Genomic DNA, 22,492 nt, shown 5'->3' on the forward strand with positions numbered 1-22,492 from the left:
AAAGAAGACGATGATGAGCGAAAAGAAAGAGAGATGGTCATGAGAACGAGATCGATCGCGCTCGGACCTATGTGGGTGACGTGTAAAAGAGGTCAGTGCGTCTCGTGGTCAGTAGGGGGAAGAATGCGATGGATGCATATAATGTCTTACTGAGCTTGTACATCATCACAAATGTCGTCTCAGAACCCAGATGAATTCACCGCCGTGCCAGTCATCTCGGAATCACTTACAGGTCGTTCTCCTCATTCTCACCCTCAAACTTGTGGTACGATCTTGTTCACGTCAAGCTTCTTTTCGTCCAAGGCCGGTGGTGGAGGTTCCGTGTCTCCGTTCGGACCAGTCAGAACAACCTTTCCTTCTGTGTTCGCGCCATCGGTGGTCACACCTTTGGCTGCCGATGCGAACGACGCCTTGGCGGTGGCTGACAATGGAGGGAGATCTTCTATACCTGGAGGAGGGGCGATTTCTTCCACTTTATCGCTTGATGGAGGTAAGGGATCCCCTTCGTCAGAAGCAGGAAGAGCTGGTGTATCTTCGTTGAGGGTGATAAGAGGTGTGGGGTCTTGTGTGTGACCATTGCTTGAGTCGCTCGGCGTTGCTCTGTTCAATCAGGACCGTCTGTCCAAACATGTCCATGGACTCACTTGGATCGTTTGCTTGGACCTGGCCCACTTGTATCATCGTCCATGATATCGGACGCATTCTGTCTCATTAGCAGGTAATCCACAGATACGAGAGAGAGAGAGAGAGGCAGAGGAAAACTGACGCTGGGCTGGCCACGTTTACCCTTTGGTTTCGGCTTTGGTAGTCCATCGGGGAAGCAGTAAAACGGGAGATCGTTCCTTTTCGCGGGACGTAATATGACACTCATCTCCTGTTCGTCGTACTTGTCCCATGATTGACATGCCGCGCAAAACCGCTTGCTAGGATACAGTAAGTTCAATACTCTGCTCCCGGATCCGTCCTCTGGATGATAAGCAAAACAATCAATGTCAAATACACTCCAGATGAGTCGCTCACTCGATCGCTTTGCGATATCCAGCCCTATGAAGAAGCTCTTTGTATACACAGTCTTATAGTCCTCCCCGGCCACATCTTCCGGAGTCCGCTTCATAGCCTCCACATTCAACTCTCCCTGAGATGCGGCCGCTTGCTCCTCTTCTGTCAGGCATAGAAATGTGGCGCTGATCCCACCCATTTGTGGATGGGCCGTGATGATATTGTCCGAATTTTCCAAATCTTGCACTAATGTCCGAATTCTAGACTCTACAGTACCACCCCTGATCATCACTCAGCACTCAATTTTGACATGGCTGAGGAGAAACATACCAATCTTTGATACCCTCCGAAGTGCTTGCGGATGCTATCACCTGTACATACGACTTGTACATGCTAAAAAAGTCGATTTGTTCAAACAATTCCATCCATGAACTGCCCGGGTTGCTCATTATCCTGTCGGTCACTTGCATAGCGCGCAGCATCTCGTTTTTGATGACAGACATGGTTGAGGCTGTGATATTGTGAGTGGTGCACATGGAAGGATAAGCGGGAGTGATGATGGGCATACGGTGTGCCATATCTCGGCGGTCGAGCTTTGGGTTCCAAACGGAATGATGCATATTGGGAGGACCTGATTCAATTTTTTTCAGTAAGACTGGATTTGGCCAACCCCTTTTGATCAGCATTCACAAGTGTGAGGTGGCCGCCGACTGACCATTGGTAAAAGATGGGAAAGAATTTAGCGACAATGGTCGCTGGTGCAGCCGTAGGGTAGAGTTGACATATTCGAGCGGTGAGTAAAGCCCATGCAACACCGCCGGGAAAACCGAGGACGTTTGAGTAGATCCCTCTTCCTTGACCCGTCAGCTTCACAGCGAAAATGAGGGTTGTGGATTGACTTACTCTTGGCCCATAATCGGATGGTCCGCAGAGCCGTTCTGAAAGTGGCAACATCGGGTACGAGGTTGAGTATCATGTCAGTCACTCTTGGACCTGTATGTCAGCATTCTCTGAAGAGCTCAAGCATTGCTCTTCAGACTGACCGTTTAGACCTCTTTGTGAAGCGTCGTCAACTCCTCGCAATATTTCATCCTTTTCTAAATCCAGCTTATCTCCAGCTTCGGCCAAATTCACTCTCGCAAATAGTAGATCCACTTCCACGCCTGATATGACCGTCTTCATCACCGGTACGAAAGCACTTTCAACCGCTGAGATCTCCGTGACGGCAGGCCATGCCCTCAGCATTTCCTTGAACTCGCCGAAGAAGTGCTCTTTAAACACATGTCGAGGACAAACGCAGATTGTATCAATATCTGAGCCGGGACCATGAACACCAAGTCTTCATGTCAATCCAATTGAAGGACTAGTGACGATCAGAAGGACCCACCTATAAGAACCAGAAGTGTATATTCTTCCGCCTGCTTCTGACGCCACCTTTTCTGACAAGCCAGATTTGATAGAAACGTCATGAACGAACTTGGTGACCAGCTGAGCGATGTTGGAAAGTAATCTCTCTCTATTCATTAGTAAAGTATTGCTGGGTGATATGAATAACTGACCTGACTTTGCGTTCCTGTTCTGATTCGAACTGATTTAAAGCTATGAGATCTTTCATCAACGCTGCGGAGTAAGCTAAGCTCAAGAGATGAGACGTATTGACTACCTTCTGAAGCCTGAATATCACTAGGTCTCGGAGGATCTGTACTGATAGGTGGAGTGACCCCTAGGTACTTGATTTGACCATTGCTATTGATATTAGCAAACTGCAAGTCGCATGCATGACGTCCCCAGCTCACCCGGACATAGCGCTCGGACTGATCTTTCTATTAGGTCTCCAAGGATAGAAAGGTCCTGAACAGATCACAAGCTGATCAGCCCATCCGAATCATGAACCGATCAAGTTGGAGAGAGTCAGAGTATGTAGTGAAAGTGAATAGAGATCTTGGGAGAACATGACCCGTTGAAAGAGCTGTCATGCATGCGCGACTGAGATGCAAGGTAAAGTGCCACAGTCAGAAACCCCGATAAGCCCTCGAATAACGATCTGTGGCACTTGCAGATTCGTGGCGGCGAGGCGACAATTTGCGTCATGGACGTGGGATAAAGAAGCGCGAGAAGCGTAAGAGCATTGGTTCGGATAGCCGAGTTAAGTGGAGATAAGAATCATACATTGTACTGCAAAGATACTCCATTTGGAAGAAAGGAGAAAGATAAGAGACATTGGGTGAACTGAAAGGATTACGTCGTAGCCGATAACAGTACGACATAAATACAATTTCATTCATCTCGAGCAACATTCTCCTCGTCCCCTTCATCGCTCCTATCATCATAGGCTCACTCACTAGCAAGAAAAAGTAAGGGATATCATCCACCATGTTTATGTATCTCAACGCAGCTATTTTACCCCTCTTCAACGGTATTTTTAAGGTCGGACATGCCGTATTGGCCTTTGCGGACGAAACGACACCGTCATGGGAGAGAAGTGTGAGACCTGGTCCTTCAGTAACGCCCAGGTTTCTATCGCAAGATCTCGGTTCGCTTGGAGCTATTCGACCGATAGAGACAACAGAGGTGAATAGGGCGGGGTCAAAGGCGGAGTGAGAAGGGGATGTTACAGATAATAAACAGCCCCGCTAACTCCGTCGCAGTAGAGAAGATAGGGCGGAGAAGATGGGCGATAAGCGATTTGAAGCGATAAGGGGAGTTGCGGACGAATGGAGATATCCTCGAAACACGAGACAGAGAGAGTGATGATGCATGTGTAGAATCGTATGACGGAGGGAATTGCCGTATGCGAAAAGGAGTTGATAGCGGAGTGTTCACATATGTCATCGAATGAATATTTGTTCGAGTAAGTCAATAGATATATAAGTAGCTCACATCCTCTTGGAGATAAGACACACTCACTAGGCTGTTTGAAAACCTCTCCTAAATCACCAATAATTCACCAACAAACAAAAAGACCTCATCATCAAGATGGACAATCAATCTAATGCTACCCGAACTGCATCACCCACCCAGGCAGGTATAACTAGTGCTTTCCAGTCTGCCCTGTCTGCTATTGGGACCATCGCATCCGTATACGTCGATCATACGGTCCAGCCATGGGAAAGAAGCACTTGGAATCCCACCACCGGGACGACCATGCAAGAAGCGACCAATAATCGTACGAAGATCTCTTTTCCCTCCCACCACAATCCCCAATGAGGATATTTGTTCGCATCGCTGAGTTTCGAAGACTAGTAGAAGCATTCACCGCGACGCGGTGCCATGGGAAAGCGATTAGAAATGAGTCGGATTCAAGATAGATGCATGGATTATTCTCGTATCTTCCACCCTTGTTCGTGTGGATCGCTTAGACATCTTTTACCATTCTCCGACGGCCGGACAGACGGCATACCGGCCATGGTTATCAAGTGGAGGTCCGCTCAGTAGGTCCGCACCCCGTTGGACGGTCTCGACTACTTGGACGTGTCGAGCTAATTTCGCCCGCGAGTAGCTCCTTTCGTCGAAGGTGGAGGTTGTCCACACTCCGCGTCGATGGAGAAAGAGGAAGAGGATATGAACGTGTGTGAATTTGAACTTCTTTTTCTCATCCTTATCTTCAGCAAGTGACAGGAAAAGGTATAAATAGTGGTATGTGAGATAGAGATCCATAAGTTATTCCTCTTGACTAGTCCAAGATCAACCAGTGGATACCAGTGGATCCTCCAAAGTAAGAAAATAGAGAAAATGAGTCCAGCCAATGATACGAGCTCTGTAGCGGCGCCATCTAACTGTGTGTCGCATTCCCAACATGATATTTCACCGTCTAACACGGGTGCGGCTCAAGAAAGTACCGCGTTGGGTTCTGCCGACAGAAACCTGTCCAGTCTCTTGACCAGGGGAATTTGTGCAAACAACTCATCTTATCTGGTCAGACATGGAGACCGTCTGTTATGGGTCATTGAACAAGCGGGCGCTGTTGCGCCATCCTATTATCACAATACGTTGTCAGAACCGCATCAAAACACGGTCTGTGACAGCAGGCGAGTGTCCCTTCCTTCATTGCCCGACCCTTCGTGTATAGCAACACTGGCGACTGGATTCAAAGTGTTAGGAGATGTGCTATGTGCACCCTATGAGAGAAGTGTACCTACTGACACTCCTCGCACAAGGTCAGACCGGGTGGAGGGTGGAGTACAGGGAGGGTCATGAGCCTCTAAAGACCGCGATGCATTGTATTGATCCGCCTCATGGGTTCATCACCATTCCCGAGTCTCTTCTCCTAGACTGATTGTTTGGCCTTTGAGACCACTAGATTAGTTTGCTTTTCACCATTCTCAAGTTCTCCTCACAGCTATAATACATAGCTCCTCATGTGACTTTCCACCACATGTCTCAATTTTGTCGCTGAGGGATTTGACCCGGAGGAATCCCTTTCCCTTCTCTATCTTTCTTCTTCTTGGCATGTGGGACCCGTGTCCAATACTCCGACCATCCCTGATAAGCTAGAGAGTGGTCGTTATCAATGTGATATCTCATGTGGAGGTGTTGAATCTGAACGTGATTTCTCAGCAGTAATGACGAATAAGGAGAAGTGAAGGGAAGGGCATCACGACTTGTGTCATCTTTCACGTTCAGACCAATGCATGTGTCTATAAATATGTGCATCCCCTTCCCCTCCCCTCTCTTCTTTACTCAACAAATCTCGCTATTCACATACACCTTCACCACAGAAATACCTAACATCATCTCATTGTACATCGAGGTCAGCATCAACAACACAACACAACCAAAAGAAACATTAGCACATACAGTAATAAAATGAGTAACAATCAAAGTCAAGCTCCCACTGAAACGAATGCCACGACGGTAGGTCAGACCACCGTGATTTCTCAAGATGGTACGAGGAAAAATAGCATTACTTCCACTGCCTTGAACTGGGTACAGAGTTTGACTTCGCCCCCTTCGTCTGAAGGCAGTAAGACCGGTAGAAGTGCTGAAAATTTGAAGGAGTTCAACCCTGCCTTGCTGCCTCCCTGGAACAACTAGACGATCAACAGCCAGGTTTTGGATATGATTTAGGAATTGATATAAGGAGAGTATATAGAGAGATATGCATGGAATGTGAGAGAAATAGAACATGCGTCATCTTCCCCAATCGACGAAAGAAGTAAGTTTGGAGTATTCGCACGGATCTCTCGATACGGTCAAAAGTTTCACTTTTCCCTGCTTATCTCTTCTCTTCTCACGCTCCTGGAACTCCGAAACTCCGTCAACTTTCTCATGACGCGTTTGTATCCACTCGGGGTCGGAGTGGAGTGGGTGGAGCATCTTCTAGAGGAAAAACCATGGAAAGGATAGAATTAGAAAGATATATAATCTGGACTTATCAGGTCATTTCTGCCAAATTCTGAAAATTTCTTAACAAAAAAGAAAGAATGAGTGAATCATTAACATCTCCTAGTGGGGCTGCAGACCCAAAGAATACAAGACAAGCGAATACGTCTACGGACACCAATGGTATGCGAAGTACTCAGAGTGTGTCCCAAACCAACATGACGGGTGATGGGGGCCCCAGGAGCTCCGCTGATCAAGCAAACAGTGCTCACGGAGACGGCAACTTCAACTTTCCACACGAACGTATTGCTGCTTTAGCGGCACGGGACATGGAGGATATTCGAAACTCAGATGTACCCACGGGCAGTGTTCCACCATCATCTCCATATCCCGTGCACCACGCCGTGGCAAGCGTGACCCAGGCTATGAGAACGCTCACTGCTTCCACATCCCCGGGTACAGTGTGTCCCTCGAGCGAAGGGCACGTTCCCAATTTTGAAGATGCCATAAAGGCTGCTTTCTCAGTCGACAAAGTACCTCACCATGGAGCATGAGACTCGAACTTCCCCTCTCAGCAGAGAGATGACATGCATGATGAGAATGACGCGAAAGCACGCTACCTTCTCATCCGTTGTGAGAACGACTCCCTAAAGATGACATTTCCTGTATGAGATTGTACACACCCTCATCGTCTTGAACTCCGTCATCACGCAATATCGTAGACGAAACATAACCCCTCATTTCTCACCTTTGTCCTTTGAATTACTCCGCTCCCGACCTCATCATTACTCCTGCGTCCACTCCGCCCGGATAAGTAGCATGTGAATCCCCGCTCGTTACTCTCCTTTTGACTTTTCATTCTCCGATATCACATTGGCATCACGCACATGACTCTCAGGAGATGAGATAAAGGTGTTAGGACATGTAGTCCCTCTCTTCTCAAAACCAGATAGATTCTATCAACATGTCTTCAACACAACAGGATAACAATACTACTCACGGTAACACCAATGATCCAACTACAAGAACGGGTACAACTACAAGTCATGTTGGCACTGAGACAAATGCCAGCACCATCGTAAGCCAGACCGAAACCCGGACTGCCGGTTCATCTTCGACTTACCAGGACAAGACAAAAGATGATGGCAGAGACCGGTCCCTATATGGTGCTTTCCTGGGTATTCGACCGTGGTATGAAGGCTAATAGTCTTTTGACTATAAGTAAGGTATACCTCTCAAGTGATCTTGAGGTAGGAAGAATTGATTAGTAGAATCTTATGCATGAGATTGAAGAGGTGCCACTCTGCCACTTTGATGCATCTTGTAAGCCGCGTTAAAATCGATGAGTGAAACGTTCCTAATGTGGAAAGTCATTTGAAGGATAAACAGAACATAGAACGATAAGTAGTAGCATATTCAGTATTTTCCCAGACTCTATGAACTCAGGAGACCTGTAGGAACTAAGCTGGAAGGAAAGTGATAGAAAGAGGTGGAAAGGACCAGAGAAGGGTGAAATGAAACACGGCCGGCGGGCAAGTTCACCCATCATAAATGACTACCTAAGTACTACATCATGATCTAATCACACAATCTCCCAACTACCTTCTCATCAGCCAAACCAATGTTTCCTCAAGAGACAATCACATCCGTGAAAATCAATCTTAGCCTACTTAATAATGTCCATGTCCAAGTCCATCTCGGGAGATGTGATCGTGGAAGTGATCACCACGTCTGAACAAATGAGTCAAGCTATGGAAATTCGATATAAAGGTCTGTCCCACTCTCTTTCTTCCATTTTAGCTCTATGTATAGACTGATGGGAAGTATTCATAGAAGAACAAGGTTATCCCGCTTGTATCGAAATAGGAGATCCGTGAGTCATATCCTCGTCTTTATCATTGACCCTTTTGTCACTCGTCAACTTCATCACGACCAGTCTTCCAGCACTTTTAGCGCAATAAGCGATAGGAGAGTAGATATTGAGTCTTTTAAGATGGTCATCGAAAGAGGGTTCGTATCCAGTCATGTTAAATCTTCGTCATTACGCTTTTTTGACACCAAAGTCCAGAATGGTCATTACCCTTTTTTGATGCGAAAGTCCAGAATGGTCATTGAATAGTTGTTCTCCATAAATATCAAGTAGGCCAAATACAAATATCTTAAAAAAGTATGAAGCGAAGGGATAGGGATGGTAACTGATGTATTAGTGAAGATCCCATCTCCACACATTTTCTCATGTCGAAAGATGGTAAAGAAATAGGAACGGCACGTATTACTCCTCAAGGCAAAGTCAGTCACAGTCCTTCGTACCAAAGAGATTCAACTAATATATTCAGTTAGGTCGAGTAGCTATACTTAAATCATATAGAGGACAAGGTTTAGCTAAACCTTTATTGAATGCTGTACATGAATGGGTTAGATCGAAAGGAGGTAAGATTGTATATTGCGATAGTCAAGTCAGTCAAAATCATATACCACTCACAGTCTTGGTCACTCACTTTTCTCCCTAAAATAATCGTTCAAGTCAAGTTTCCATGTTCATAAACCGAATACTCTCTAACTCTGGATCTCTGATTCGATCGCCGAGTTTGTTGGAATATGGACTTTGTATCTCACCCAATTTTGAACATAAACTGATGTATAGGCTGCGGACCCAGCTACGGGAGGTGTAGACGCTAGAGGTGTATATCTCAAATTAGGTTATCGACCAGTTGGTGATCTATACATTAAAGAAAATAGTGAGTACTTCCATCTCACCAAAGAAGTAGACAATTGATGGATAGCTTTGCATCAGAGGATGCAACTGGATTTAGAGTAGTGATGCCAGGTGCTCGTGCTTGACACATTTGAGCGGATGTGAACTATTCAATAGAGAATCACATAGAGTTCTAGAGTCACCTATGAAACGACAAATCACGATGTGTTCTGTTCGAATGTATTTTATACTGGTCTTTCCACCCAGGTTGCGCGAAGGAAGACGAGTGACTATTTTAGAAATACATTATACCCCAAGATTTATTGATCATACCACACAAACTTACACTATCTAATAGTTTGATACAGCAATCGCTAGAAAGGCCAGGACGTGTTCAAAACTTCCTTGTGAAGAGTAATTCTCCTGTTCAAAGATTCCTGGGTCGCCTTGAAAGACAATCAAACCTGCCCTTCCGGCCCTGGTCGACACTTCGAGGCCTCAAGGCTACCCAGTTGCATCACCGTCGAATATCCGTCTTACTCTGCGCGCTCCCACGTCGACCACGAAGTCGATATTCTACCATCCGCATCCTCTGCCATCTGAACAATTTCCTACCTAATGTTTCGGCACCAGTTCGGAGGTAAGAGAATGAAAATGTGATGAAAAATCCGAGAGTGCACGGTATAGCGACCTTCCAGAAGTAGCTCACGGAGCCGTGTAGTTCGGAGAAGCCGTCAAAGTTCTGGAATATCAGCCATGCATTTGTATGGTCGGTTGTCTGCCAAGGAGAATAGAGGATGGAGGATAGGGATCGGACGTACCATCCCAAAATAACTGGCGATGAAGGTGAGCGCTGATGATCAGCTGTTTTCCTCATTTGACAAGTTTTTGTCCAGCGAATGAGGGCAGAGGTTGGAGAGTGAAGAAAGAGAAAGGCAGAATGTGGATCGATGTGAGAAGAGGGGAAAATGGAAAAAGAGAGAGAGAGAGAGCAGACCAAAGACTGACGAAGGAAAACCACTGTGACGATACTCAGTCTTTCCATCGAAGCATTAGTTTCAAAACTTAATGCGTTCTACATATCAGCCTCCCTTCTCATTCACGACCATCAAATCCGTTATCGCACTCTGTAATTCCACGTGAACATAATTCGAAACTCACAAAAACATAATCTGTCAAATGATCACAAGTCGCCACAAACTGATCCATCGATCCAACTATAAGTTCCAAATGATCCAACACATCCCCGATATAAACCTTTGACATTGGTGAGAAAAACCCTTGTTGACTTTGTCCCACTCCTTGTCCTTGAAAAGGTACTGGGTTTTGAGGAATGAAGGATCTGATGCTACCAGTCTCCATTCCTGGAGATACAGGTCTAGATGGGACTTCGAGGGAAGATAACCATGGCGCTGCTTGAGGTTGAAGGGTGTCCCGAGAAGGATGAGAGTTTTGACCTGTGCCTCGATCTGATGAACGATGTCCTGCCATAGCTGCTGCGGCTGCGGCTCTTTGAACATCTTGATCTCGGATGATGTAACATACGTGTAACAGAGGAGATATGGAACGACGAAGACGGATTAGTTGAGAAGAGAGAATATGTAAATGTCTGACGGTTTCCATCTGATCATCAGACAAAAACTCTAAACGACCATGATTTCGGTACTTACTTGAGGGTCGACTAAGACGGAGGCTTCGAGTTTGAGAATTTCAGATTCGAAAGTTTGAGAAATCTAAGCATAAGCTTTGACAGGTGTGACATGTGATGACTGACTTCAATGGCTAAATCGGCAGCTTAATCATCAGCTTTAGTCTCTACAATGGGACAAAGAAAACTCACAAACATCTAACAAGGCTTGAGCTAACATACTGACATCCCCTGACCGACGCAAAAGACTTTGATCATCCTCTAATCTGCGATAAATAGGTTCTAAAGCCTCATGAATAGGTCGACGACACATGGAGATGAGCGTGTCTCATTCATCAGCTTCTGTTTCAATCATTGGAGATGGGTCACTCACTGTCTCGAGTCATGAACACACTCAATACGCCTCTTCTGACGGGGACCATATACTTGGCACTCAGATGATCCACCGTGAGTCTATGCGCGGCTTTCTGATAGGGCTGATCATCAATACGATGGGGATTTATTGATCGTAATACGAAACTTACCGACTGTTCCTCTTGTAACCTAGTACCCGCTACAACAGGTTCGAAAACACCTTCCACACCTTCTGGCAATTGCAATTGTGATCCTGTGACAGCTCCAAACCATCCCTTTTTCCCCGCGGAAGAATCATGTAACATTTTGGATAAATGTCCGTCTTTCATCGTTTCCGACTCGGCGGCTATAGTATTTTCGTCGGAGAGGTGAGTGTGTTGAATGAGAAGTTGCATGTACATGTGGGATTTGTAGAAATCTAATTTAGATCGAGGGGAGTTGGTAGCTCGTAACGCGTCTTCGACGGCCAGTGGGTGAAGACTGTTGTCAGTGTCATCTCTGTACGATTCCCATCTACTTCGCACTTCTCACCAATGCGAAATGTTTTGAGTCGGGGGATTGGTGAGACGGTGAGAATGTGTGAGGGGATGATATGACCAGAGAGGGAGGGCTTACTTGAAACGAAGTGTAAGTGTTTTGACGACTTCCCAATTTATACCGTCAATATGAACTATTCATCAGTGTCATCATCACCTCACTCTCAACCACTCTCCTGCTCCAAAACCGTACTATCTTCAATCACACTGAAAACTTTCTCCGACGTCCTTTTCACCCCTCCTACATCCACATAAGCACGAAAGAGCACCTCATCTCTCATCTTTCTGATCTATGATCGATCGAAAAGAGACAGAGCAAGCCAAAAAAAAGAATGGCACTCACTCCACCTAACTCCTTTTTGAGTACTTCCTTCACCCATCTTCACACCATTCAAATTCAACCATTCATCCAACTTTCCTCCAGGAAAACCAACCCTCACATCCGTCCCCTCATCCGGATCAGAAGAATAATCAACAACAGTAACCCTAGTAGGTCCTTTTAAATGTCCATAAGCTTCTTCATCCCTTTTACTCCTCACGTCAACACCAGGTTCATCACCAGTCCCACCACCTGCAGAAGTTGAATGATAACGATATCCTCCTTTGTTTGAATTGGTAGGAGATGATTGATGACGTTGACGTAATTGATTGAATAATGTTGGAGATTTAGGTGATGTTGTATTGTTTTCTAAATCCATTTCATCTTGGAATTGAGTTGCTTGTTTGGAGGAGAGGTTTGAACGGGAGTTGTTAGAGAACATTGTGATGATGTTTCTATTAGATCTTTCAGTTGGTATGAAAGGGGTCGTGAGGGTGAAAGAGGGAAATGAGTGAAGTGAGTGTGAGTGTAGAGTCGAGTTGGTGATTCGGGTTATTGGATGACGGAGGGTTGTATTGAAAGAGTAGTGTTTGAGACTTGAGAGGAACATGTAATCTCAAGTGTCTCAGATGACATGGAAGAGGGAGAGAGAGTTTGAAGGAAAGGGGTGGGAGAGGTGGGCGAGGTGGAGCGACATCATGGATCGTCTCAGGCACAAGTTCAGACAATGAACTTGGGCACCTGTCTAGAGTAAGGTAAGTCACCTAATGATCACCCGCTCTATGCCTACTCCCTGTGGGCCTGTACTATACCCTATCACCTAGCTACATGCTGCATGCTGCATGGCTACGTACTTGCATCCTACATCGTGTGTATTCTTTAGGCAGATGCCAATACCGCGTACCCATCCGTCCTGACTAGAGTTGCAACATGTCACCATGCAAACAACCCGGCATCATATTGGTTGGTTCTACTCACAAGCAATCCACCGGCAACCGCACTCCGCAGAGACATGCGAATGAATCAACCTACTCGTACTCATATGTAGGTGGCCAGTAGAAGTACACGGATACAACATTTTTTATGCAGTGATTCTAATGCATTGATCGCAAGCTTCCTCGACAAAACATTTGCATACCATGCACCCCAAATACCAAAGTATCTAAAAACACAAAAAAGGAAACAGACCAACAAAAAAAAATGATACTGTGTAGTAAATCTTTAATAGAATAAAAACGAACAAAATGCGATCGATTGATGTAAGACATGGTATGTATGCGATTGAAGCATGAAGCAATGGTAAGCAAGACAATTTTGTAAACTATGAGGTTTGAATGACGAATCGGATGAATGTTATCGATTATTGAGAAAAGCGAGACGGTTCTGGTTACGTATTCTAGTGTGAGGAATCACATGATGATACCCATCGAAAGGGGTCGAATGATGATTGATGGATGTCACAGGAGACAGGAAACGAATATATTTGGTATCGAAGAAAGATTCAAGTGTATTGGAAGACAGATGAATTGTATGTGAATGAGAGAGACGGAAAGGGGATATATGAATACGGAGTGGAGACGAATAGATTAATGACCACTGGGAGTTTGTGTCCAAGCATTTGCCGCGCCGGTCAAAGATCCAGGTGTAAGGTTATTAAAAGGTCCATCCCCGAATCCATAAGCTCCTCCACCGAGCCAAGAGAAACTGGCAGGAGTACGAATCGGTGAACCAACTGGCACAGGCGCTGTTGTTGTGTTTGAAATATTCGAATTTGTCGTAGAAGGAAAACTTGTATATCCTCCTCCTGTCCCACTTCCACTTCCATGTCCGCTTCCTCCCACAGGTACCCCAGCCGAGAATGAATCTCTACCATTCGAACTGTTCGTATTGTTGGAATTTACATTCGGAGCATTAGGAGAAGAAGAAGGAACGGAAGAACTTGAAAAAACGGAAGAATCAAAATATCTCGACCTGGGTGACATAGCCATGAAAGGGGCTGCGGTAGGTGACAGAGATGTACCCATAAGACTAGGATCGTCTCTATTTTCTGATTGAGGCATCGGGATGGGTGCTGAGCCATATTGATTTGGAGAAGTAGTATTGAGATGTGCCATGGCGACAGCTTGAGCGATACCACCAAATACAGGTGGTGTGATGGTTTGATGGGAAGAACCACGTTGACCCAAAGAGTTTTTAGAATATGATAATCTGATACCACCTTTGACCAACCCGCCCTGAATGTCAGTACTACTCGTCTCGATCAGGTGATTGGGAACTCACCAGTGTGTGCCCGTAGAGCTCTTGGATGGCCTGTGCGGCGTAAGGTATGTCCTCAAATTCTACAAAACACATGGGTCCGTTGATTTTCTGTCGGAAGGACATTCGCTTGAACCCCGCAGACCGACTGAAAAGTCCTCGCAGAGCTTCTTCGAGGAAATTGGGGGGATGAGTAGGGGGCGAGATGGCCGGGAGGTTGCCTACGTAAAGCGTGTTGATCTGTAATCAGTCAGACTTCTTCTTTGGAGAAAGAAATCAGGCACAAGGATTGATATGCTTGGTCGAAGAAGAATGAAGGCCTCTCACGAGCAAGTGCACACACCGAGGAATGATGCGGTGGGTTTGGAGTGAATAGCAGGCCACGTAAATAACAACTCACAGGAGGATTCTGATCCGCAGGATTTGTATTTGATAAAGCTCCCAAACTCCTCGTCTCACTCAAATGGTCACTTCCTCCAGGAGGACTACTCCCAAACCCTTGAAAAGCCGTGTGACTCTGATAACCCATCCCCACTACCGTTGGTTGTCCCGCTGCCCCTGGTCTGTCCAGTATTTCCAGACGTTCCGCCCTGCGAGGCACATACCCACTCACCATGCCTACCGTCCCGACGCCCATTCCCACGCTCCAACCTTCGAGCTCGTCTTCCTCCTCCGCCAACGCCAACAGAGCCTTCGAGTTGCTCGGTCTTGTCGTGGGTGACTTAGCGGACAACGGCGGAGAAGTAGAGGGATTGATCATTGAAGAACCGGGATGATAAGGCGGGAAAGAATTCAGAGGACTGGAAACGGATGAGGGTTGAACGGTGGATCGAGTCGGGTCGGATTGTGATAAGATATTCTGAGATTGTCTTTCACTACCGAACGAATCCCAAGCTTCTTTAGCGGATTGAGAAGCAGACGAGTTGCCTTGACCATTGATGGAAAGTCCAGGATTGGAGCCAGAAATTCCCGGGTGGACCAATCCTGCCAACCGACCGGAACGAAGTAGTAACCCGAGAAACTCTTCGTTAGTCGCATTCCTTTTGGTGTGAAGATTCTTTTTGGCCATTTCCGCTTTCAAAGTGGCACCAGTCAAAACGTCTATCCTGCGACCCTGTAAATGTTCTTTAGCGGACAAAGCGTCGGCACGACTTCTAAACCTGGCAAATCCGATAGTCTGCCTACGAGGAGGAATAGATGGTAACGTTGGACCTCCGCCGCCAAGCATGGGATTGGATGGTGCCGAGGGAGTCAACGAGATGGCCGCTGAAGGTGTGGTCGAAGCGGACGTCGATGCTGTGGCTGAAAGCTGCAGAGCGGCGATGGCGTCTTCCAATCCCGGCTGATTTCCTTCTCCGTGTTCCTGTTGCAAAGCTGCTAGGTGTTGGAGCTCGGCGAGTAAAGCAGCAGTGGGTTCTCGATGTCTCTGGCCAGATGGGAATTTCAAGGTAGCTGCTTCGAAGCCAGGAGCGAAGGTGAATAAGTTCGCGAACTCTCTTTCCTGTCTCTCGTCAGCCGTCTGCATTTGTAATGTCAGCAGTTGTAGATGGAAGAAATGGATTCACCTGCATGTCATCCGGAAAACCAACAACAAATATGGTAGATATGACCTCGTCTTCATCCCTTTCTCTTTCGCGTTCATCCTCCCTCTCTCGTCGCCGTCTGCCCTGTGCAGATCCTGGTCTGTTCCCATTCATCATCACCGCCTGCATCGCTGGGTGTTGCAAACCCACTCCACCCATGCCCACCCCTGTGCCAGCAATACTCATTGAGCGAGGATAAGAGCTATCGAGATTGGCAGGGATGTTATGTTGCATGTGACCGTTGGGTACGCTCTGTCTGTATGCCGAACGAGGAGGAAACTGGGAAGGACCAGCTCGCCAAGGTTCGGGAGGCCAAGAAGGCATAGAGTGAATAGGATCAGGCGCCATGGCGTGTTGAGGAGGTGGAATGTACGAGGGTGTTTGAGGGGGAGGGGATGATGTGACCGGTGGTAAAAAGGCGGACGGATCGGCATTCGGAATGGGTACGCCGACTCCTGGATGCATTGACAAGGATGCATGGGGTGCGTGTTGGTAGTGAGAGGGGTCATCGGGGGAACCAAGACTGTCACTGCCGCTACTGGGACCCTTGGACAGACCCGACATGCCAGATATACCGGATGCCGCGGATGGGGCTCGTGGAGGTTGTTGCAATGCCATTATGGAGAATGCAAAGTTGTGCTGATGATGAGCACCGGATGAGATGGGTGAGGGGATAGAGGACGTTGGAGATGTCATGTGGGTATGTAGTGATTCGGAAAGATGCTATATGTCTGTCTGGTCGATGTGAGCGCACAAAAAGTCTTATCGACGTGGAGTCGTGAAGGGATGCTGATGTGGAGGCGTTATCTATGCCGTCGGTCGTGACAAGGGAACGGTCGGTTCGGTGGATCCCGTTGATATCTATCTCGCTGTTGTTATTCGGTGACAGTGGATGAATGGATGTCTGTTCGAGGTGCCAGTAGGGACAAGATGTATACGATCCGTTGTCAGACCGTGCACGCCCTTAACCTCCCACTCCCCTCGTGTCGCCTTTGTTGATGATGTGGGATGTGTCGATGATACCTTTGTCGTTTCGCACTTGTCGCCCAAGGTGTGAGATACTGTACTTAGGGTAACACGAGTAAAGATGACGCGTGACGTGTTTTGAATAATGTTGAATGAAATGATGCGAGGATGATAGTTGGTTGATTGACGAAAACAATAGGACGAGGAGGGATTAATGATGGTCCAAGCTGCGCCCCCTTCCCTTCTTTCGCCTCCACACTTGACCGACTGGAGGATGTGGGTGAAGAAAGTCTTCTCTTTCGCTTTCTACTTCGTCCGTTGGTAGTGTGTGACGCTACAAGTGTCAAGTCGCGTCGAACCGAGGTGATGTTGATGACAAGTGGAGAGTTGTAGCGGTCAGTTAGTGGTTGACTGTTGATAGAGACATGTCGCTACGTTGGACACGAGGGGGTGAGTTGAGTGGGGGAGGGCCGACGCAGGATAAGGCGGGAGGGGAGACGCGAGTAGAGAGATTTAGTGCATTCGTGGCGGGAGACCCAAGCGTGGGAACAGATTTCGTCTACAGGGGAAACACCCGAGGAATCGTGAAAATCTGGGGTCCTTGATTTTCACGGGGATTTTCGGGTATTCCGCGTAGACGGTAGGTGGCGGTTTTGGACGCGATTGAGGAGGTCGTGTCCAGGACAGGACGATGATCGGGAGACGAGGATGAGGGGGGCGAGAATGGAGTTTACGGGGGTATGAAGGACCAGCTGCTAGCTGCTCACATCATGCTCGTCGACGCTGGATGGGTGACCATCTGGGCGTGGATGGAGTTAGGGACGAAGGCTTGGAATATCCTGAACGGTAAGCATATCACCATTCAAGTGCCATTCACAGATTCACAGGCTGAGGGGAGGGATGAGAGGCGAGACTGACCGCATCGTCCCCCTGGCTACCAAATCGACGACCACGTCCCTGTTCCTCTCACTCTGTCCGTTGACCAACATGTAGCTTGCAGCTTGAGATTGTCACTTCTACATGTCCCACAGCAAGTTGGAGGCTATGCGTAAGTCTAAAATGGACCGGTCGGAAAGAAGGATGTCGGCATTCAGAGCTCATCAAAACACCACATCTTCTCTGATTTTCCCATCCCGACTGCGAATCTTGAATCGTCCTTGTTCTCCCAGAAATCAGAGAATTTCATGACGAGTTGCCATCAAAAACGTCTCCCGAATTCTGGTCTTCCTCGGGCATCGCCGACCAGAGATCTTCAGGAACCAATAACCTCGCGTGGGACGCCGAGATTACAGGATCTAAGGACGACTCGACTAATTTTTTTTCACTTGCCCCGAGTCATTCCACCGTATCGACTCTATCTGGACCATGTTATCTCACACGTCCTCCTTCTCTTTCATATCATCTCTCACTCACTCAGATCCTTCCAACAATCTTCTTCTTATCGCATAAGACCATAACAAGATGAGCCCCAACGGCTTCAATGGTGTCATTAGCTCCAACGGCGATGGTCATGTTGCTCCACTTCACTTGCAAGCACTACCTGCCCCCACGCCCTCGGTCAATCCACTGAAAGCTTCAAATCTGTTCTTCTCTCCTGCCCCTCCTGGGACGGACAGATCCGGCACTAGAGGAAGATACATGTTGTCTATCCCGTGGTCCAAGCAGTCCGGATGGGGTCAACCTAAGATTGGACCACTCGAAACGATCAATCTGGATCCTCTCGCAGGTGCTTTACAGTACGCCGTCTCTTGTTTTGAGGGTATGAAGGTGAGTTATATTCTCGGTATTGATAAGCTGGTGTAGGTAGACCTTTTGCGAATGACTGATGACAGTGCTATAAAGGGGAAGATGGGCAGTTACGTCTCTTTCGACCGGACAAGAATTTTGACCGTCTTAAGCGATCTGCATGGCGTATCGGTCTTCCTGTGAGTCATTCTCTCTAATCGCACTCGCTCACTCTACGGCCGTCGTGAATAATCATATCAATTTGCCAGTCAGTACAAAGTTCAATCCACTGATATCAGTACGACTGGGATAATTCCGAGCTACTCGACCTACTCGTCAAGTTGGTAGCTCTGGGTAAGTCCATAATCTGCTGCACAGTGTTATCAGAGCCGCTGACTCCACAAAGAAGCCCCCATTGTACCCAATGAGGACGGTACCAACCTCTACATCCGTCCCACTCTGATAGATGCATCTTCCTCTTTTGGTCTTCGCGAAGATGGATTAGCCACTGAAGCGATGTTGTACGTAGCAACGGGAATCAATGTGGGAACGAAAATATATCCTTCCGCCGATGGTAAAGGTCTCAAGCTCAATACTTCTTCGGATTTTATCAGAGCTTGGCCAGGTGGGACGGGGTCATACAAGCTTGGAGCCAATTACGGTGATTCGAAACGTTTGAATTGTCGTTCGATGTCGTACTGATCCGTCAGGTCCGGTGCATATCGCCAAACAACCTGGATACGCCATGAGTTTATGGTTGCATGGAGACCGAGATTATATCTCCGAAGCTGGGGGAATGAATATTTTCGTGATCAAACAAGCTTCGGATGGTTGTGCGTACTAATTTTCACTTCATCTATCTCATACAGTGCTGATGAACAGTCCTCGAATTCGTTACCATGTCCCTAGCAAATGGCATCGTGCTCCCTGGTGTGACGCGTAGTTCTATCATCGAACTCCTGACGAATCATGCCTCTGGAATAAAGGACTTTCCCACGGTCGGCATGCCGAAAAACATTCGTGTTGTTGAGAGAGATATACCGATGCAGGAGATCATCGATGGTATTGCCGATGGGTCACTTAAAGGGCAAGTTAACTGTCCACACAATTTCTTTCTGATCTCACAAAAGTATAGTAGCTGATACGAGGCAGATTCTTCGGGTGCGGAACAGGAGTTGTGGTTGTCTCTATCGCTGAGATAACCTACGCCAACAATGTATATCACATTCCTTATAATCCCCTTGTCCGCCTCATCAGGGATACCATGACAGCTCTGCAAAGGGGGAAGATCGAGAGTGAATGGAGTTATAAAGTACCTGCTTGGTCGGGTCCTGGATTAGAATCTACCGAAGAGGTGATCATAACTTGATCTATAAACTCATTTGATAGTATGTAGTGGTAAGCTATCACTACCTTCCTCTAGAATCATTCGCATCAGAGGGAAAAGCTGATGAAGATAGGTAAAAAAAGTCTCGAATGGGACTAAAGTTCATACATTTTCGTGCATCGCCTCTCGATTTCCCCTTACCTGATACTGAAACGATTCTACAAAGTTAGAGAGGAGGATTTCATGGGGTATCCTTTCATACTCTTTTCATCTCAAAGGATAACGAGCGTGAGAAATTTCATGGTTTTGAGGCTCTACACCCTTACTTTATACGCCTCTTAGAAGATCATTGCCACTTTCACCCTCTTCCTCCGATTTCTGACATTCGTCGACCACATCCCACAACCATATTCCACTCCTACAATCACCTCCTTAAGTCACTAACAAAACTCGATTCCCCTGGTCGTCAATTGTCGATAATCTCCTGAAGATTTGAAACAGTCAAGATGGGCAAACCTTCACATTTTCGTTCGTCTCACGGGAGCAAACACAAACATCATAGTTCTTCGACCGTCCTGCGACAACTCGCATCGCAGAACGCGTGCGGCTTGATAGATCTAGACCCAACTTCTGGCAGATGGGCCTCGGTCCTCGGGTTCATACGAAAGGGGGTGGAATCGGATTGGACTAAAGGGCAGGAATTATATATGAAGAGAGCCGCGCATTGTGCAATATACGCTCCGGAATTGTATCGATCAGTATTCGAGCCAGATGCCCTCAGTCATAGGACGGATCTGAAAGGGGAGCTTTCTTCACTCCAGATAATTGCGGACGCAATGTCTGAGAAGCAATGGGAAAAAATTGCCCCTGATGAGTCTTCGTGCGCAGCGTTGACTCAGGGATTGAAAGCACGGCTTCAATCGGATATCGACCAAGCTTTTCACGGGCTTCCGCCATCAGAGCCACCCAAGTGGCCCTCAGACGTCGACTACCTCCCCTCAGAAATCGACCCCTGCTCTTCGTCACCTATAGGATCGTGGTCTGATATATCGGATGATCTTAGCCGTCTACTCAATGATCATCCTTCACTCTTTGGATCCACCAAACCCATTGAAAGCGGCTCCGCTTCAAATATCAAGGACGAGACGGGACGAGGAGCGAGTGGCCGGATCTCGTCGCACGTCGCGAACAGTACAGACGGGTCAGACTCTACTTTGAAGGCGCTCGCAAAATCGGGACGGACAGATTCCCCCAAGGGCACTTCTCCAATCTCTTCACCAACACAAGATTCAACACGTTCTCTCGAGACCTTGGTATTCTCTAATAACGAGAAGGCACCCCCCAGAATCATCAGAGGTACCGACAGTCTTGCCGGACCGGGCGATAGCACGGCGAGTCGCCACATACTAGTCACGCGTACATCCGACACTAGTAAAATTCCCACAGACGCAATAACCACACAAACTGCATCACCATCTCTCACGACAATGAACGAACCCACTGCTCCATCAATGACCCCTCCCGGAGCCCAGTCTGTACCCACCAACAACGCTAGCTCGAACGAAACGACCACAGGAGGTAGCACGATCAGAGGTGCGACTAGTGGGACACATCTCACTGGACCTCCTACGGTCACGAATTCGGAGACAAACCCCAAGACAGGACGTAGGCTGACAGCCACGGCGCTTCCAATCCCGGGAGACGCCTTCGAGAGAGCTTACGAACACTTCAAGGGCTTTGCCAGTAAATTCGGATTTGTGATGCGCCAGGGCGAATTTGAAGCTGCGAGTCTAGCGAGAAAGCGCGAGGCCAGCTTCTTTGCCTATGGGGACAACAATTTGAAGTTTGAGACTCGAATATGGGCTGAAAGGAAGACTGTGATAGAAAATGGAAAAGAGCGCCAGGTTGACATGGTCACCGGTCAACATATGCTTTTCGACGATGAGGGACTGCTAGGTTCACTACAAATCACTGCTGATAATCGAGGCGGATACACAGGTGCAATATCACGTGTTGATCGAAGAGCACAATCTATTTCGAATGGACAGGAACAATGTACACCGTTAACTCGTATCGAGTTCCTCGACGCTCTGCCATCTTTCTTGGAATACCTCGATGGCACATTGGGGCAATTTGGACCTGGGGGTTTTCCAAGAACGTTTGGTTTGGCTGATGACGGTCATACTCTCCCAGGCGGCTTATGGAATGGTGGAAATCTGAACCTTGATGATGCGATTAAGGGGGCCGCTCAATGGGCAAGAAGAAAAGATTACGCGCAAGGAACGCGATCCAGCACATCTAGCACACCCCGCAATCGACCGGCTCAGTGAGACGGAGTCAATCACTATGATACAACAGATCATCAACGAGTAACTCGACACTTCTAAGCGACGATGGCGGAGATGAAACCCGAATGAATTGACCGATTTTGGACATACTTACTTGTTATTGTACTCATGATTTACATAGACAGTTATTTCTCTGATGAATAACACCTGCTATCATTTATTCTACTGATTGTGTGAATCATCTACCACGTATCCAATTCTATAGAATCTTCTTCTTTATCTCGTCAAACGAAAACATACATATCAAACTCTTCGGATTACAGCCGACTTCCTTCCCTCCTTTATCGCTTTACCAAATATCATCTCCTCTTTTATCCCGGTTACCTTTTGATCAGTCCCTTATGCTTTCTCCTCTCTCGACCTATACGGTTATACGGATCATACCCTTGGACGGACGGATCATCGAGGCGATGC

The 22,492-nt window shown here is 47.2% G+C and overlaps 6 protein-coding genes across 6 annotated transcripts; 3 read left to right on the forward strand and 3 right to left on the reverse strand.

Moving 5' to 3' along the window:
- Nucleotides 1-254: 254 nt before the first annotated feature.
- On the reverse strand, nucleotides 255-2,975 carry TREMEDRAFT_67196 (uncharacterized protein; the record flags this gene model as incomplete). Its single annotated transcript, XM_007001871.1, has 12 exons — nucleotides 255-600; nucleotides 699-703; nucleotides 767-966; nucleotides 1,021-1,280; nucleotides 1,330-1,671; nucleotides 1,715-1,853; nucleotides 1,903-1,992; nucleotides 2,043-2,338; nucleotides 2,387-2,515; nucleotides 2,559-2,619; nucleotides 2,663-2,722; nucleotides 2,957-2,975. 12 exons carry the CDS (start codon nucleotides 2,973-2,975, stop codon nucleotides 255-257), a joined length of 1,947 nt encoding a protein of 648 aa, XP_007001933.1.
- Nucleotides 2,976-6,422: 3,447 nt separating this feature from the next.
- Nucleotides 6,423-6,875, forward strand: TREMEDRAFT_59237 (uncharacterized protein; the record flags this gene model as incomplete). The annotated part of the gene is made up of 1 exon (XM_007001517.1): nucleotides 6,423-6,875. One exon carries the CDS (start codon nucleotides 6,423-6,425, stop codon nucleotides 6,873-6,875), a length of 453 nt encoding a protein of 150 aa, XP_007001579.1.
- A 1,122-nt stretch (nucleotides 6,876-7,997) lies between these two features.
- Nucleotides 7,998-9,162, forward strand: TREMEDRAFT_59238 (uncharacterized protein; the record flags this gene model as incomplete). The annotated part of the gene is made up of 6 exons (XM_007001518.1): nucleotides 7,998-8,091; nucleotides 8,146-8,194; nucleotides 8,529-8,610; nucleotides 8,658-8,777; nucleotides 8,966-9,059; nucleotides 9,116-9,162. 6 exons carry the CDS (start codon nucleotides 7,998-8,000, stop codon nucleotides 9,160-9,162), a joined length of 486 nt encoding a protein of 161 aa, XP_007001580.1.
- A 371-nt stretch (nucleotides 9,163-9,533) lies between these two features.
- Nucleotides 9,534-12,315, reverse strand: TREMEDRAFT_67197 (uncharacterized protein; the record flags this gene model as incomplete). The annotated part of the gene is made up of 12 exons (XM_007001872.1): nucleotides 9,534-9,758; nucleotides 9,838-9,869; nucleotides 10,025-10,091; nucleotides 10,178-10,639; nucleotides 10,687-10,749; nucleotides 10,791-10,810; nucleotides 10,857-10,991; nucleotides 11,038-11,140; nucleotides 11,189-11,498; nucleotides 11,634-11,688; nucleotides 11,898-12,125; nucleotides 12,189-12,315. 12 exons carry the CDS (start codon nucleotides 12,313-12,315, stop codon nucleotides 9,534-9,536), a joined length of 1,827 nt encoding a protein of 608 aa, XP_007001934.1.
- A 643-nt stretch (nucleotides 12,316-12,958) lies between these two features.
- Nucleotides 12,959-17,053, reverse strand: TREMEDRAFT_70892 (uncharacterized protein). The gene is made up of 4 exons (XM_007002003.1): nucleotides 15,695-17,053; nucleotides 14,530-15,630; nucleotides 14,154-14,369; nucleotides 12,959-14,107 (listed from the first exon to the last, which is right to left on the reverse strand). Exons 1-4 carry the CDS (start codon nucleotides 16,406-16,408, stop codon nucleotides 13,460-13,462), a joined length of 2,679 nt encoding a protein of 892 aa, XP_007002065.1. The 5' UTR covers nucleotides 16,409-17,053; the 3' UTR covers nucleotides 12,959-13,459.
- A 1,086-nt stretch (nucleotides 17,054-18,139) lies between these two features.
- Nucleotides 18,140-19,772, forward strand: TREMEDRAFT_26799 (uncharacterized protein; the record flags this gene model as incomplete). The annotated part of the gene is made up of 7 exons (XM_007000732.1): nucleotides 18,140-18,445; nucleotides 18,511-18,603; nucleotides 18,703-18,757; nucleotides 18,810-19,064; nucleotides 19,114-19,236; nucleotides 19,286-19,494; nucleotides 19,542-19,772. 7 exons carry the CDS (start codon nucleotides 18,140-18,142, stop codon nucleotides 19,770-19,772), a joined length of 1,272 nt encoding a protein of 423 aa, XP_007000794.1.
- Nucleotides 19,773-22,492: the final 2,720 nt, after the last annotated feature.

The sequence above is a fragment of the Tremella mesenterica genome (genome assembly GCF_000271645.1).
Source record: "Tremella mesenterica DSM 1558 unplaced genomic scaffold TREMEscaffold_1, whole genome shotgun sequence".
Classification (NCBI taxonomy): domain Eukaryota; kingdom Fungi; phylum Basidiomycota; class Tremellomycetes; order Tremellales; family Tremellaceae; genus Tremella; species Tremella mesenterica.